The sequence below is a fragment of the Malania oleifera genome, chromosome 7 (genome assembly GCF_029873635.1).
Source record: "Malania oleifera isolate guangnan ecotype guangnan chromosome 7, ASM2987363v1, whole genome shotgun sequence".
NCBI classification, from domain to species: Eukaryota; Viridiplantae; Streptophyta; class Magnoliopsida; order Santalales; family Ximeniaceae; genus Malania; species Malania oleifera.
In genome coordinates, this window is record NC_080423.1 from 71,852,821 (window position 1) to 71,870,949 (window position 18,129).

At 35.5% G+C, this 18,129-nt stretch overlaps 1 protein-coding gene across 1 annotated transcript; it reads left to right on the top strand.

Annotated features, from left to right (window-relative positions):
* The first annotated feature begins 6,863 nt into the window (after window positions 1-6,863).
* Window positions 6,864-12,987, top strand: LOC131160362 (protein ALUMINUM SENSITIVE 3-like). Its single transcript, XM_058115984.1, has 3 exons — window positions 6,864-7,152; window positions 11,621-11,866; window positions 12,502-12,987. Exons 1-3 carry the CDS (start codon window positions 6,919-6,921, stop codon window positions 12,814-12,816), a joined length of 795 nt encoding a protein of 264 aa, XP_057971967.1. The 5' UTR covers window positions 6,864-6,918; the 3' UTR covers window positions 12,817-12,987.
* The last annotated feature ends 5,142 nt before the right edge of the window (window positions 12,988-18,129 follow it).

Below are 18,129 nucleotides of genomic sequence, written 5' to 3' on the forward strand. Positions count from 1 at the left end.
TGTGTGTGCTTATTACAAACCGAATACCCTAATTACTATTACAGACAAATTTCACTACAAAAATATTACAATCAAGAGCATGAATTTGTCTTCAAGCTTTGAGCTTTCATGTGTCGTTAAAATATAGACCTGCACATGAACTAGATATTAAATACAGGAGTATTTGTCATTATCAAAATCGGGTGCGACCTATAAGGTCAACATTGTGAATTCGTAAAAAGAATTAAAATATTTTTATAAACCCAATTCACCCCCCCCCCCCCTCTTTAGACTACATCTTAACTTTCAAAAGTAAATTTTGAAAGTAGAACAACTAAGTAAAACAATCATAATGAATTTTATTTTTATTTTAGTATTTTTTTGTGTATTATTTGTAATTTTATTATTTTAATCATATTTTTATAAATATTTAGATTTAAAGAAGAAAATGTGCATTTTAATTAAGTTTTTAATTTGTATTAGTTTTATAAAGGTTAACCAAACATGTTGCTAGTTTATAATTTTTAGTTTTTGTTTCTAACTTTTGGTTTTTGTTTCTAGTTTTTAGTTTCTCTAACTTTTGACAGTAATACCAAACGACCCCTTAATAGATGTGAGATTCGGGATGAGAGTAAGTTGCTACTAGTTAATAAGAAAATAACAATTGTTGGCCTAATAAGGCTTAATCTCGTTTTGATGATAACAAATCAAAAGTACTTTACATGATTGCTTAAGTAAATTTTCAAGGTTTCAAAGGTATTCATGAGATCAAGTTCAAGTGTTTGAAGAGGTTGAATGAAGCTTGTGCTTAAAGCTATGCGTAATAATGAAGTTAAGAGTATATTAAAGAAAAAGTTCAAGTTGGACATAGAATGGAAGCTAAAGCATGAAGACTTGGTGCTTAGATAGTTTTATCTCGTGAAAGTATCATGTAAGTACTTCACAAATTCAATACTATTTGAAGCTCGTAGGAAATATCATTGACTTAGAGACCTATTTTTAAATCATGAAAAATTTTTTCATAAAGTTTCAAATAAGTTTTACAAGTTCAAAGCTAAGTTTTGAAACCAAATTTTGAAAAACAAAGAAGTAGCAAGCATGACAGGCGACTAATGATTTATTGTCAAGTGACTGGTATGTTGCTGACTCTATTTATAAACAAATAGAATAGGAGTAAGTGACTGACGTCTTAAAGTCCAATTGATTGACTCAACACTATTTTTCAAAATGCACTAATTTTAAAAAAGCTCAGGCAACTGACCCTTGGGCATTAGTCAACTAAAGTCTATGTTATAACTTTTAAACAACCGCTAATAAAGTTTCCAAAATCGATTTCTTGGCTTCCAAACTTAAAGAAAACTTGGGGAAAATAGTAAGAAACTTTATTACTCTATATATACATGATATTTTTTAAAATTAATAGAATATACAACGCACATAGGAATCATATTTTCGAATTCATACTACTGAAAGTTTTATTGTGGTCTTGCTGAATCTTTATTGAAGTTCTAATTCAATCTATCGAAGTTCTCACTCTCTAATCAAAACACTGGTGATATAATTTCGGGCTTCAACTTATTTATTATTTTTTATTGAAGTATATTGATTCAAACATTGTACAAATCTGCTTTTTTGAGAGTTTCATTATACAAACAAAGTTTGTTCCTTGTTTTTGTTTTTGACGGTTCAGGTTGTTGAATCGTTGTCTAGCAAGAGGGTTGTTCTTATTAGAGAGGGATTTCTACCTTGAACGGAGAGAGGATTGCTTCATCTAGTAACAAAGTGGAAAGGGAATCCTCACAGTGTGTTGCTTGAAGCAAGGACGTAGGCCGCTGGCCGAACCTAGTAAAAAATCTAGTGTTCAGCTCTTCTTCCCTTAATCTTTTTACATTCTTGCAAGTATATAAACTGCGTGTATGCTTACATAATTGTTGAGAACTTGCTAGATATTGGGAACTTGATGGAATACAGATTTTGATTATATTTGAATCAAGGGACTATATTGGTTATAATTGTTGGATTAAATATTAAAATTAGTTTTAATTACTAAATTTCTGAATACAACAGCTAAGGTGAACCTTGTGAAATTGATTATTCCATTGAAGGAAAAAATTTCAGGGTACTTAAGATCAATTTACTAAAATTATATCTTGATATTTTCATTGATAAATACTGAAAAGAAAAATTGATTTTGAATACTGTTTATCTATTGAAGTGTTGAGATTTGAATTTGAATTATGATATCATATATATATATATATAGGATTTTTTATTGGTTTAGTATGGTTGCTGATTAGAATTTTTGTGATTGTGTGATTGTAACAAATTAATTTAAAAATGGTAATACTCAACTAAAGGTTTTACAAAGAAAATTTTAAAACCCAATTCACCCCCCTTTTGGGAGTACACCTTTAATCTCAAATGGTATCAGAACCCTAGGTTGTTGTAAATCTTAAACTAGAAGCTAAATAAAGATCCCTATGGCACACATAAGTGTATCCTCGTTTGACGAATGTCAATCTTCATCTAGACCACCTATCTTACAGTGTTAACTACACCTTTTGGAAACAGCGAATGAGAATATTTTTGCAAACCATGGATTGGAAGGTCTGGAAAGTAGTCACACATGGTGCCTTCATTCCCACTAAAAATGTAGATAAAGCCGAGCATCTTTATAGTCCGACCGCTCCCTGGTTTATTTTTACCAGCAGCTTACTAACTCCTCGCAGGTCAACCATCTAATATACCCATACTGATTTTCTCAAGTATGGTTGCACTGCCAGCATCGGTACCTAGCATTAGGAGTTTATTTCAACCCCCGAACTAGAGTGTCTTTCAACCCCTTTTACTGAAGTTTCTTCCAACCTCTTTTTGTCACAAGCTGTGGTTCCAGTATCGTATATACAATTTATAGCAAAATAGTAACCTGTGCAATTCCAGTATTTTCACAAATTCAGATAATCACATTGGGTTCAAATCAGTGCCTTTCCACTCAGTTTACCCCTTTTTGTTTACTAATTCAGCTCAGTGTTTCATTGGCCTTCGTTTTTCACATTCTCAGTATAACAAATTTGAAACTTCGTTCCCATAATTTATATCAATAGTATAGAAAATTTATATATTTCCATTTCAACATATATCACACAAGTTTAATCCAAAACTCGCTAAATGATAAAAATCCAGTAAACATCATATAAATGGTTAAGTAAAGGTTTCGAGCATCTCCTACTATAGTATAAATACAAATAAAGATTTTTGTAAAGTTTGGAGATCATATACCGAAATCTTCGTTTTTACCAAAAATCGTAAAATCGTAAAATCGACATTTCTACTCGGTAGAATTTAGCAAATAAGCAGTTAAATCATACATATAAGTATAAACTAACTTTTTAGCAGTTTAATTTTCCAAAAATGTTGTTGTAATCAAATTCCCCTTACCTTAAACTCAAAACGAAACTTCGTATAAATACGGTCCAAATCGACAACCCGAGACCCTCAAAACCTAAAACCACAGAATATAATCTTACTATATTTTCTACTACTATCCAAATATCCAATCAAAACTAAGATCAGATCCCTACCTCGATTTTTGGGAAAAACCAGAAAATCTCCAAAATGACAATCTGATCCACTAAAATTGTAGAGTTTCCTCTTCAAATCCACGCAGTACCCTTCGTTTTTGGAAACGGACGACGAACGGCGAAGAATCATATATATATATATATATATAGAGAGAGAGAGAGAGAGAGAGAGAGAGAGTTTCTGCTGGTTTAGAGAGAGAGAGAGAGAGCTTTGGAAGAAACTTATCTTCTAAGCAACTAAAATAGATATTTATAGGGCCTTTAACGAAGTCCAACTCATCGATGAGGCGGCGTCTTCGTCGACGAATCCACCACATAGCTCATCGACGAAGCCATCCCTTCGTCGCCGAGCCCAAGTTCCGGATATTTTTACTGACCCGCTCGGTATCTCCTCGTCGTCGAGGCTCTAAATTTCGTCGACGAGACTCTGAAGGAATTCGTCAACGAACGTGACCCTTCATCGACAAACCCAGCTTATACAGGTTTGGGTCTCTACACCTTACATATAAGATGACGATAAATAAAAGAACTACTGAAGGTAGCAAACAAAAGAAATCAATAGCTCTTAAAACTGTAAAAGAAAGTTCTAGTGAGGAAAAATTGAACACACTTGACCTAGAAATTCATGAAATACCCAATTCACTCTCCTCTTGAAATACACCATTTCTCTCAGTTTTTTTTGAAGAATTTTCCTAGTCTTCTAGTGAATAAGACTATATCATCATCGTCTAATTCATTATCTTCTTCCTCAGTTGAGGATTCTACTATATGCTCATTTAATCGGGCGGAGCAACACCGTTTACAAACTCTCCTTACAGGGCAGAGTGTCCCTAGCTTACTTACTGGGTAGATCCAAACTAGTTCTCCTTACAGAGTAGAGTCTCCCCAACTCACTTAACAGGCGAAGCCAAACCATTTCTCCTTACAAGGCGGAGTCTCCTTTTCTCACTTAACTGGGCGGAGTCAAATCGATACAAATATGAATATTTGCGTACAAATAAAGTGTTTCGCAAATGAACTGATGTGTACAAATTAAAGCACTATATGCACTCTTATATGATATGATTTCAGACTAAGTAGAGTATGTGAATTTTCTCAAGAATATTTTGCAATCTTTGAACAAAACATATAGATAAGAGCTTCAAAGATTTAAACTCAATAAATATTTCTTCAAAAATATTTTTCAATAAAAAATAAGAGAAGTTAGGATTTTGCTTTCAAATGATTTTTGCACAAATATATGTATATGATCTTTGATGAAAAGAAAATAAAAATAAAATAAATCAATTATTAAAAATCTTGTTCTCTCTATATTAAATATGATTAAGAATAAAAATTTACTAAATATGATTAATGTTTTTAAAAAATTTACAATTTAATAACGTGTAGAATAAAATATTTTTCATTGTCGTACAAGTTTTAGATGATTTTTTTTTTGTTTTTCCTGATAAATAAGCATTAGAAAATAAATTATTTCATTTTTTTCTAATATTATTTAAGTTTCTACAGGATTAATGAGCAATTGGAAATTGGTTTGGAGGAAAAAAAAACACACACACACACACAAAATGGTCAAAGTTTAAATAAAATAGTTATTTTTTCAAAAAATAAAATATCACTTACAAATATTTAATAATTTAAGCACACATTGAAAATTAAATCTCGGGGAAAAAAAAAAACGAACATAGTGATAATACAGGTTTTTTTTAATAAAAAAAAAAAAAAGTTTTGGAAGCATAACAATAAACAATTAGCAAAGGCAGGTTGTTGCGAAAACAAATCGAGTGGGACCCGCATGAGTTTTTCGGTTGGAGCAGGGTGTGAGGCTATTGGCTGGTGGAAGCCACGAGGTCGAGAGAGGGAGCCGTGAGGACCTTACCTTTCGTATAAGAGAGTACGTACGGGCGGGCGGTGCTAAGCCTTATCACCAGAATCAGCAATTCAGTCGGCTATCAAGTCATTCTCTCCGTCTGATCTCTGAAGCATAGATTTATATTATAGTTGTTACATTGTATTATTTATTTTTGTTTATTTATTTTGGCCGTCCTCACCTGGGGAAGGTCGTTCCGGATGAACCCCCTTTTTGGTTGTGGCATCCAACGTTCGTTTTGCATTAAAATGTCTTTACGAATACGAATTTTTTATTATTATTATTATTATTATTATTATTATTTTAAAATTGTAAAAATTTCAACTGAAGAATGTGACTGATAGACTTAATGGTTTAAGTAGAATTTAAGTTTAATTGATTTGACCGATTTAATTATTTTTTTAATGAAATATTTGATATTACATTTTAGTGGTAATCATAAAAGAGTTCGAATTTCACATATTACATTTTTAAATTTTTTTGTAGAATCACACAAAACACAATATATAATTATATAAAATTTTATCTAGATATAAATTTAAATTTTTATTTAGAATCTGTACTACCAAACATAATCTTAATAAAATTCTTGGGAGTGTCTTTCACGAGGTCAAGGCTTTCTCCCCTCTCGGGTTCGATTCCTGCAGCGGGCTCCTGAAATTTACCCTCTCCGTGGGCTATGGGGCAAGCTGGCACGGGCCGCGGGATTAGTCGTGGACCGTTAAACGGACGTGGACACCCAGAGTGATATCTAAAAAAAAATAAAAATAAAATAAAATTCTTGATATACCCCCAGGATTTGGTTCAGGTGGTAGTGTAGGTTGCGAAAATGCCTCTCACGAGATCACGTGTTCAAACCCTCCGGGCTCGTAACTATTAAATATAATCTTAATTCAAATTCTTGATATCTATCGTGTAACTATTAAACATAAATCTATATAAAAATAAATAAAATATAGTTCTATGCTAAGGACCATGATGAATGGGTAAGTACTAAAATGCCCTCCATTGGTTGTTTTAAAATTTTAATTTATTCGCTAACAACTTCTTATCCTATTCATAAGCCACAAACATAATTTTTTAGTAAGAGTTTCCTTGTATCAATTTATAACTTATACCTTTCTAAATTTATATATATATATATACTTATAACTTCTTATCCTCTAAATAAATCACAAGTCAAAATAATAATAGGATTATTATTATTATAAAAAAAATTAATAAAAATAATAATTCACCGTAGTGGAGCCAAATGGTGCCTAGCCTCCTTCCAAGTACAAATAAGTGTGTACAACGAGGCCATGCCCAAGAGGGGAAGGCGAGTTCTCTTCTCTCCCTCTCTCGCCTTCGACATCGTGCATGCCTCTTCCTGTGAAGTGAAATCTTCTCCTCATCAGTCATCATATATATATATAACCAATTGATTTAGCTTTGTCAAGTTGAATCAGAGCAGAAGACTTTGGGTTTGTAGAGAAAAAGTGAGTGGTCATGGATCTTGGGTGGATGGTGGAGTTCCTGCGGGGGATGGTGAAGCCTGTGGCGGCGCTTGTGGTGGTGCTCATGGCCGTGGTCCTCTCCTACTTGCAGAAGCTGGGCTTGGAGGGCGAGATGATTTACTCCATTGGCAGGGCGTTTCTTCAGCTCTCCATCATTGGTTTCGTTCTCCAGTTCATTTTCTCCCAGGGCAATGCTCTCTCCATCCTTCTTGCTTACCTTTTCATGGTTCGTCTTCTCCTTTCCTCTCTCTCCCTCTTTTTTTTTTTTTTAATTCTGAAAATTATAATTTATAGACCAAATGGATATGTACAATATCACGAGCATATCCAGGAGAGGGAGAAATAACTCCCTGGGATCTGTTTAACCAAATCATAAGTATGATTGTCGACTATGGACTTTATTTCCTCTTACATAGCCTCCATCCATTCAACTTTATTTCCATATTTCATGGCTTCTTGATAGTTTTCGGGTTCCCCTTGATCCCTTAGAGTAATATAATCATTTGATGGATATTTAGTTGAAGGTCTTGACTCTCTTAAACATTTTCTTGATGAAGTTTGCTCTTGAACTTGTTGCTCCCCTTCATTTCCATCTTCAACATCATTAGGAATTTCATCATTTTTAACATGTTTAATAGGTGGATGAACATCTTTCATATTTTCATCTTGTGCCAAAGGTGGAGAAGGTGACTTTAAGTCAACAAAATCATTCCCATTAGATTGTGGTTGTTCAACCGTGTCAAAGTCTTCAATTGTTTGATCTTCAAAAAATAACATCCTGACTTTTAACAACTTTCTTACCAACCGAATCCCACAATCTATATCCAAATTCATCATGCCCATAGTCAAGAAAAATACATTGCTTTATCTTGTCATCAAGTTTGGATCTTTCATCTTAATTCTGGAATGTGTGAACAAATGCACGACAAACAAACACTTTCTAGTGATCATATGTGACCTTCCCAGATTTTTTCAAGAACTTCACCAAGTAAAGGAGTTAAAGAAGATAAATTAATCAAGTCCACTGCAGTCTTCATTGCTTCACCCCAAAATGATTTTGACAACTTTTCATAAGAGAGCATCCATCTCATTCTCTCCAGTATGATGCAGTTTATCCTTTTGGCAATTCCATTTTTGTTGAGGGGTTTTCTTGACGTCTTTTGATGTCTAATGCCTTGGCTATAACAATATGCATCAAATGGGCCAATGTACTCTCCACCATTACTTGAGCGCACATCTTTCACTTTCTTTTTGGTCTTCCTTTCAACTTTGACCTGAAGATGTTTAAACACATCTAAAACTTGATCTTTAGTTTTCAAAGTGTAAGCCCAAATTTTTCTTGAACAATCATCAATAAAAGTAACAAAATAAAGTGTACCACCATGAGATTTAACTTTCAAAAGACTACACACATCGAAAATGTATCAAATCAAAAGCATTAGATTTTTTAGTAACAAACTTTGTTTGAAAAGGAGCTTTATGTTACTTATCGGCCAAATAATGAACACAAGCTTTAAGAGGAGTACTACCTTTCATTTTGGGTAGGAGTATTTTTTTTGTTTTTATCAAAAATTTCTCCTTAAATTTCAATTTTTTACACTCCCACTTTATATGCCCTTTCTTATGACAATAGTGTCACTCAATATCCTTTTTTGAGATTGAGCTGGACCAGCCTCTTGATTTATCATTATGGTGAAAAGATCTACCCTTGCTTCTACCTCTCCCCTGGTTTTCTGTTACAAGTGTCTCTAAATGAGAAGAACCAACTTATTTTCTTCTAATTTATTCATTCAACAAGCTACTAGTTACTTGGTTCATAGTAACAATTCCATCAGAAGCCGAATTACTAACTGTCAAAACCAAAGTCTCCCAAATTTCCGGTAAAGAGTTAAGAAGCATTAGTTCCTGTAACTCATCATTAAAAACTATTTTCATAATAGCAAGCTAATTAATAATATTTTTCATCTCATTCAAATGCTCGGTAATAAGATGGCCAATTTTTGGAAAAGAAAAACTTTATTTGTAACCGACTTTCAATTATAAAGACCCTCCAATTTTTTTCACAATTCAAGTGCCGAAGTTTTGGTAGAAACATGATGAAAAACACTATCATTAATCCATTGTCAGATGACACCAATGGTTTTAAAAAACCTATTTCACTCATCATTACTCATGTCTTTAGGCTTTCCTTATCACCCTCTATAGGTCCATCCAAATCTTTGTGAAATAAAAAATCTCACATTTTTATTTTACAAGTTACCCAATTGCTTCCATTGAAACTAATCACACAACCAACATTACCATCCATGATTTACACAATCATAATGAGTCCAAATAACACAGTTCTGATACCATTTGTTGGGTGGTCTTGGGCCTTATCAACCCCAAAAGTTAGCTTATGGGGTGAAACTTTCTCTCACACTTAATAACTGACCATCAAGTCTCTTCCACAACCGATGTGTGATAACCCCAACACTACTAAATAGATAATCAGAAAGCCTTACACTGCTGAAAATAAGTACAACTCAATACATAAAAACCTGGACATTTCCAAGGGCAAAAGCTATGATGACAAAACAAATAAACAAACTTAGTCAACCAAAACAAACTCAGTCAATCGGCAAGCCAAACAAGGCTAGAACGACTACTAGTCAAACACCCGAGCTCAACCAACCAGATAGGGAAATTTATGATAAACAATTCTATAAAAAGTGGGATTGAACAAAATTGATGAAAGTCTATGGAAGGGTTGCAACTCCCTCAAACTTCCTCTTATTCCTAGCGTGCCAAAGGCTGTAAACCGTAATAGCAAGGCAGTCCTTCTTAGAAATAGCCTGGACTCTTGTACCCCTAGCCTCTTTGTGCATCCACTTAAGAGTAGATTTTATTGTAGTCATGTCTCTTGAAATGCCCAACCAACCCCCAATGAAACTCCATACAAAGGAGGAAAACCTACATTTGAAAAATAGATGGTCAATGGTTTCATTTTCAAAGTTGCAAAAAACACATGATTGGTCCAAACCATCCACCCCAAATCTATCACAAGTCAATAGCTTCCCTTTTGCACCAAACCACAGTATAAATGAATGCTTCGGAAGGCAACAATTCTTTCATACTATGGTATGCCAAGGGACTTTCCTCTCTGCATCTTTTACATAATTGTTTAATTTCACATTTGATTTGGTTCAATACCGTCTTTCGGAAAAAAAAATTGATTCAATAATGATCATCAATTTTTTTTAATAGAAAAATTTAGAAGTTTCCAAAGATTGATTTAAATGAACATTATAATGCATGGGGTTCGCAATCCATCATCACACGACAATGCTTTCTTTTCTTGTTTTCCTCTTTTGGTAAGAGAAAAAGGTTTTTATATCTTTTTGCGTCTCTTGATTTTAAAAAAATAATCATAAACATATATATATATATATATATATATATATATATATATATTTCTTGGGGGGAATGATATGAACAATGATAAAGAAACCTGTAAAGCCCATAATCGCGCATCAGTTACCCTTTTTTCTAATTAATCAACCTCGTTGTTTATTAAAATAATTGTATTTTAATTTTTAATTATTAGTACAAACTGACCTGACCACGTTTATTGACATTGCAGTTGCAACTCATTTGTATTATTCATTTTTGTGGTCAGTGTGAAAATTTTAAACTCAAGGGCTCTTTCAATCTCAGAAAATTGGAGGAAAATGGATCTCAAGAATGTGGAAAAGCTTAAAAAATTGCTTATAGTGTCCATTTTAAAGCACTTTCCGTCATTTTCCTTTTCTTTGTCATTTAATTTTTTAATTAGAACGAAATCATTCACTAATAAAGGTTGAAGGGAATTTGTAATGGAAATCAAATTTGTCTGCTTCTACCCTAATTGATTGAGAGCTTGAAGTTGGGATTGTATAGACTTCCATAAAAAATGCAATACAGAATTGTATTGAGCTTTGTCCAAACTCACAAAAATTCAAATTTATGGTTTGAAATTCATGATCTCAAACACAACCTTGTACCCAAATCCTGAATTAGTGTTTATTCGGCCTGGGCGTTGAATCTGAAACCCACATCTGCTAATTTGCCGGACTACCCTTCAATTGAATCAGCTTGTTTGACAACATCCGTTTATATGAGCAAATTTCAAAGAATATTATTTTATAGGCCTCATTGCATGCTTAAGTTGTACATTGACACTGCCAAGCTTTGAAGTATAGCATCAAGGAAGAGTTGGGAAGGGGAATGCATGAAAATTTAAAGCTTATTCAGAGATGTATCTTCTGGTTACGGGCTCAAACAGAAATCAATGTGTGGAAAATGAGGCTCGAACAGAGATACATCTGTGTTGTGCATAATGAGCATGAGGGATTCTTCGCAAGTAGCATGCTTAAGGTCAACATCATTAAAAATTAAAAATGCTGGTCATCGTTCTTAATTATGCTTTCTGTCACTGTTAGTGCTAAATTCAAATTACCTTCTTGGGTTTACTTAGGAAGAGGCAATAAACATCTTAGTAGTGAAATCCTATCTTTGAGCTAAAGTAATTTTATTTTACTTTCTTTTTCACGGTACTGCTGAAAGATGTCAATTTCACTACCACTGATTCCTTCATTTTTGTTACTAGTCACAGGTATTGGTGTGGTTCACTAGAAGTTCATTTTATTTAGTTGCATTCATTTGTCTGTCTTCAGGTCTCTGTTGCTGGTTATACAGCTGGTCAACGTGCTAAACACGTTCCCCATGGGAAGTATGTTGCTGGAGCTTCCATCCTGGCTGGAACCTCAGTGACCATGTTGATGCTCATTATGCTGCACGTGTTCCCTTTCACTCCACGATACATAATTCCTGTCGCAGGTTTGATGGTCGGGAATTCAATGACAGTAACTGGGGTTACGATGAAAAGAGTAAGAGATGATATCAAGATACAAATGAACCTGGTTAGTCCCCAATCCGAATGAAATTTTGGGAGTACTAATTCACTAACCATGTTATTAGATTGCACTTAGCAGCTGATATTTTGAATTTCATTTATTTTCCTATCATTGAACCCTTGTTTCCTTTTATGGATAACCCTTTTTGTGAATTATCTGACTTGGAATTTTGAACAAGCTTCATGTAACCTAATCTTATTGAGTATTAGCAAATTCATTAACATAATGTATATTCAATAGAAATCTCAAAATGGAAGTATGTCCATATGTATCCTCTGTACACCATCTTCGGTGATCATTGCTGAGCCCCCACCAAAATAATTTTTTTCCTTTTTTGTTTTTATGATATTGGGCAAATTGCCACAAGTCTCTGAAGTTGAACTAAGTTGCACTTCCTCCTCGAGTTTTAATTGTTTCAGTTTATGCTTGAAATTACATGATGAACAAGGTTCAAGTCCTTGTTCATGGATACCATCAAAGCTGAAGTTGAAACTTGAGGAATTATTCACTGAAGGGATTTGTGTAATTTACTGTAGGAATCATTATTATTTGCAGTTCCCAAATGTCGAGTCATTTGCAGTCACGAAAATTTCCCATTGATGAAATGCCGGGTTGATTGGATTTTTTAACTCTGTTTGTAGGTGGAGACAGCATTGGCCCTTGGAGCAACTCCGCGGCAGGCCACCCTCCAGCAGGTGAAAAAGGCTCTGGTTATTGCGCTTTCCCCAAAACTGGACAATGCCAAGACACTAGGCCTCATCTCTCTTCCTGGTGCAATGACTGGCCTTATAATGGGAGGAGCTTCCCCTCTCGAGGCCATCCAACTGCAGATCGTAGTGATGAATATGCTCATCGGGGCATCAACTATTAGCAGCATCATGTCGACGTACCTTTGTTGGCCAGCCTTCTTCACAAAGGCCTACCAGTTAGAAACCAAAGTGTTCTGTTTGGATTGAAGTTTTGATTCGTTAATTGCTTCCTTATGTGATCGAAAGTATCGCATGATAGCATAGAGCACGGGCAATATAAATCTTGAGGCCCGGCCGCCATCTCATGCAAACCATATGGAATTGTATATTTTGCACTGAATTACTCTGCTTTTGAAGTGATGAAATATTCACCCTGAATATCTAGACTAAAAGAACAGCTGGAATTTCTCTGGGCTGGGAGTGAGTACTGCAAAAGATGAGTTTTTTCTCATTTTATTATTATTTTATAATAAAAAGAAAAAATTTCTCATTTTAAGGCTTAAATAATCTCACTCCGCCATCCAGCGTGATTTAATGAATGTGTAACAAGATTTAACCAAATCTTGCTGTACCATCCAGAGTTCATGGACGTGTTTTCCCTCTCCCCCGGCGCCATTTAATTTGTTGCTCTGCCTGCCTGATCTTGGCCATCGTTCGTTCCTGTCGTGGGCTGTCGCCACTGCCATCACCGTTCGTTTTTTGACGTAATTTTCTTGCTGCTGGAAGCAAAAAAATTGCAGTGATATTGTCTCATTGAAGCAAGAACATGAAATTTCTTCGAGAAAACAAATTATCCGAACAGACTCAAAAGATTACCGGCTTTGAACTTGAGGTTCTGGGTTCTCCGCCGACGTGGGTTTATCGTCGTAGAGGCTCTGCTCTTCGCCTGAGTCACCAACCGAGTAATCATTCGAGCGCGAACGAACCACACATGTGAGCGGCAGTAGGGGAGTGGTGGTCGCCATTAAAGAAAGAAGATGAGTACGGATCACTCACCTGCGAATAGAGAAAAATGGAATGGAGAAGATGGCCGAGTGGCTGCCGCCCACACCCAGCAATGCAGCATTTAAAAATAAAAATACAAATAAAAATAAAAAATAAAACAGACAAAGTTTGTAGGAACAGAGAAAATGGAAAAGCTGCTATAGAAGAGGCTTTGAAAATGTATTAATTTTCTGTGTTTGTAAACTCTACAGGATCTTGTTTATTTATACAGAAAAAAGTAAAAACAGATTGTAACAATAAAAAAATATTCTAACTAGTTAAAACAAATTGTGCAATTACAAAATAGTACAAAGATTTCTTAGTTGTGGATGGGGTTATTTTATAGGCTGAGTTGCAGCATGGACATGGGACTACTCTGATGCCCACCCCCCCGCCCCCCCTCTCTTTCCCGGTAAGATGGAGAGTAGATGTCAAGTACTCCCAGCTTTGATAGATGTAAGTAGAGTAAATTAGATGGTAAGGACTTGGTAAACATATCTGCAACCTGCAATTGAGTAGAAACGTGGGCAATTCGGAGAGTGACAGCTTGTATATTTTCCTGAATAAGATGACAATCAACTTCAATGTGTTTTGTCCTTTAGTGAAACACTGGGTTAGCAGCAATGTGTAAAGCAGCTTGATTGCCACAAAATAACTCAGCTAGTTGAGGATGAGAGATGGAAAGATCAGTCAATAAATGTCGTAGCCAGGTGAGTCCAGTAGAGATAGAGGCCATGGCCCGATATTCAGCCTCAACAAAGGATCGGGAAACCACCATTTGCTTCTTTGACCGCCAAGAAATGGGAGATTGCTCCAAAAAAACACAAAAACCAGTTACGGACCTGCAAGAGTCTGGCCAAGAAGCCTAGTCCAAATCAGAATAACTAATGAGCTAAATAGAAGAAGCAACAGACAAGAGGATGCCTTGGCCAGGTGCTTGCTTGAGGTAGCGAAGCACTTTGTGTGCTACAACAAGGTGAGTAGTTGAAGGACAATCCATGTATTATCTCAGGACTTGAATGGGATAGCTAACGTTAGGTCTGGTGAGGGTAAGATAAAGCAAACGACCAATGAGTTGGCGATAAGGAGTGGGATCGGACAAAGGGATGCCAGAGGTGTAACGACCTGCTTAAATACCATATATTATTATTATTATTATTATTATTATTATTATTATTATTATTATTATTATTTACAATAATATTTCACATGCTCTGATACCATGCTGGGGGTAAACTCAATCATAAACCTAAGCAGCAAGAAGTAGAAACTGAATAAACATATCCATATGTAAATATATACAATACAAAACCAATACTAGAGTACTACATGTTCTCCAAAATATACACATATCACTGTTTTCCCAAAATAACCACAACCATGCTAGGATATACAAAAACACTCCCAAAATATACTCACTCTCTGACAGGGCACTACTGAAGCCCCTCTATCTGCGAGCCTGGTCTGCTCGCCTACCTAAATCACCTGAAAAATGTTTCAACACTGGAATGAGCCAACGCTCAATAAGAAGAAATATGCTATTACTAGTATGTGGCAAATGAGCTACTATACTAAAAAAATTTGTTTCCATATAATCATGAATAAATGGATACAAAAGTACTAAACAAGTAATAAAATACACCACCCCTTTCCATGTTGCTTAACATAAAAGTATTATAGGTTATAATTCAAAATAATTCTAGTGTACATAAGTATGGTCCCTGTTTCTGTAAATCCGTACGTACGTAATAGTAACTAAAACTATTCTCTGTGGCTATCTGTGTGTCATGACTTACCCCCTCATGATAAGGTTGTGCGGCCCATAGGCGGGATTTACCCTAGTTGGCTAATCAGGAATAAATCACTATACTCCATCGGTCGATCTGCCTACCTCAACCTATATCTGGATGGGGAGCCTTACCTCTTCAAGGGCCTAGGTGATCAACCTTATCACGTATTATCTAAATAGGTGGTTGCACTCATAAAGTAACATAATATCTATAGTAACGGTACCGTACTCTGTAGCTGCAAGTCCAACAGAGTCTGATACTATATAATATATTTCTATATACAACTATCTGAATTACTATGATTCTGAAATAATCGTAATAACCATGATACTGCATAATTGTACTGTAATTCATACGTCGTATTACTGAGGACTGTATAATCATAACACTGAAACTGCATAATCATAATATTGAAAATCGTGTAATCATGGTACTGAAATTCATAAAATCATGGTACTGAAATATCGTAAAACATATATTCATATTGTATTCATATTCAAAAGCCACACGATACTATAATACATAATTTTCATCATTTAATAAACTGTATAATATTTTAAAAAATACCTAGCATAGCATATTTCCCTTACCTGACTACTGGAAAGCCTATATGGAATACTAACCTAACGCCCGTAGGGCCTCCTACAAAGCACCCTGAAAACAATATTTTACAAAACATAATATCAGTATTTCTCCGCCTACATCATTTCCTATAACTGTCGTAAGGCCAAAAAGGGACTAAAAAGCCTTAACCTGAATTTGGGATGAAATCCCACTCAATCCCACTGACGATCCGCCCTAGCAAACTTGAAGAGAATTCCACCAAGAGTGTTCTGGTGGCTTCAGATTGTCGATCCAATGACTAACGGGGCCAGAATTGAAGAGAGAAAGGAGAGAGAGACGTAAAGAGAGAGCGAGGAGAGAGAGAGCGCCGTTGTTAAGTGATAAAAATCTGGTTTTTAGCTATTTATAAGGCTAGATTCATCGACGAGACACGTCACTTCGTCGACGAATCCTTCATTAAATTCATTGACGAAACCCTGTATTCGTCGATGAAATTCAGAGCAACCCGAACCGTCTCTCGATATTTTTTCGTCGACGAAGCCCTGTATTCGTCAACGAAATCCTAAAGGCCTTCGCCGATGAAACCCTGTATTCATCGACAAAGTCTACGGCCTCCTTCTGTTTCTGTTTCTATTTCTCTCCCTCTTATTATTTAAATACTATTATTTTTGGGGTCACTACAAGAGGATTTTGAAAATTTGTGGTTCTGATCCACAAGAAGTTTAAGGGGTTTGGAAGTAAGATGATCAGTGTCAGCTAAAATATCTAGTGTGTATTTGTGTTGGCAGAGAAAAATTCCTTCGGGGGATCGAGCCACTACAATGCCTAAGTAATACTATAGGAGACCAAGATCTTTGATACAAAAATTATTGTTTAAAAAGTTACGGAGAAGGGAAATGGAGGTAAGGGAGCTTCTAGCAACAATTATGTCATCGACATAGACAAGGAGAGCTATGAAACCAGTAGCAGTTAGACAAGTAAAAAGGTTGTAATTAGCCTTGGATTGTTGGAAACCAAAACTGATTAAAGATTGAGAAAATTTATCATGCCTTTGTTGTGAGGCCTGTTTAAGGCCATAAAGGCTTTTGAGGAGTCTACAAAACTGGCATGGGTGACCTTTAGTGTATCCTAGGGGCTTCTTCATATATATTTCTTCATTTAAATCACCATGAATGAAAGCATTGTTAACGTCAAATTGCTGCAAATGCCATCCTTTAATGGCAGCCAAGGCAAGCAGAGTGCAAACTGTAACAATTTTGGCAACGAGAGAAAAGGTTTCATGATAATCCACTCCCTCTTGCTGAGTAAAACCACGAGCAACTAAGCGTGCTTTATTCCTTTCAAGAGTACCATTAGAATTGTATTTTCTTTTATACACATATTTGCAATCAATTGGAGATTTCCTAGGAGGTGAATCTATAAGGACCCAGGTGTTGTTGAGTTCTAAGACAGCAATTTCGGTTTCCATTGCCTTGCACCAAGCAGGGTCCTTGGCAGCTTGATTGAAAGATTGTGGGTCTTGTTGTGAAGAAATGGAAGAAAAAAATAACGCAAAAGAATGTGATAAACGTGCATAAGAAATAGAAGAAGATAGAGGAAAAGAAATACCTGGGTGAGGAGCTGCCATGTCCACCGGTTGGTTGGATGAGATGGAGGTGGCTTGTTGGCAATGAAAGTCCTGTAAATAATGAGGAGCTGTTCTGGCACGAGTGGATCTGCAAAGGAGGGGAGGTGATGGAATAGTAGGGTTGATTATGGAAGGAGAATTTGTGGAAGGTGAAGGAATATGTGGTGATAATGCTGCAGGTAAATTAGGAAGGGGAGAAATGGGAGGAGGTGAGATAAGTGAGGAAGGTGGGGAGGAATTGTCTGATGTGGAGTTAGGAGGAATTAAGGAAGGATAAGGAGAGGGATTTAATGAGGCAGATTGTTTGGGATAAGGAGAGGGTAAAGATAAAGATAGAGGAGGGGATGTAGGGGTAGTTAGTTGATGGAAGGAAAAGATGTGTTCATGGAATGTAACATCCCTAGATATGAAAAAAAACTCGGTATTGAGATCAAGTAATTTGTAGCCTTTTATACCAAAGGGATAACCAAGGAAAACACTATGTTGACTTCTTGGATGAAATTTGTGGCGATTTTGGGAGAGGGTGGAAGCAAAACAAAGGCACCCAAATACTTT

Bases quoted from the DNA above. Each gene is read 5' to 3' on its own strand.
- LOC131160362 (XM_058115984.1), top strand. From the start codon at position 6,919: ATGGATCTTGGGTGGATGGTGGAGTTCCTGCGGGGGATGGTGAAGCCT. The intron at 7,153-11,620 runs GTTCGTCTTCTC...GTCTGTCTTCAG, and splicing joins TTCTTGCTTACCTTTTCATG to GTCTCTGTTGCTGGTTATAC. The intron at 11,867-12,501 runs GTTAGTCCCCAA...CTCTGTTTGTAG, and splicing joins TCAAGATACAAATGAACCTG to GTGGAGACAGCATTGGCCCT.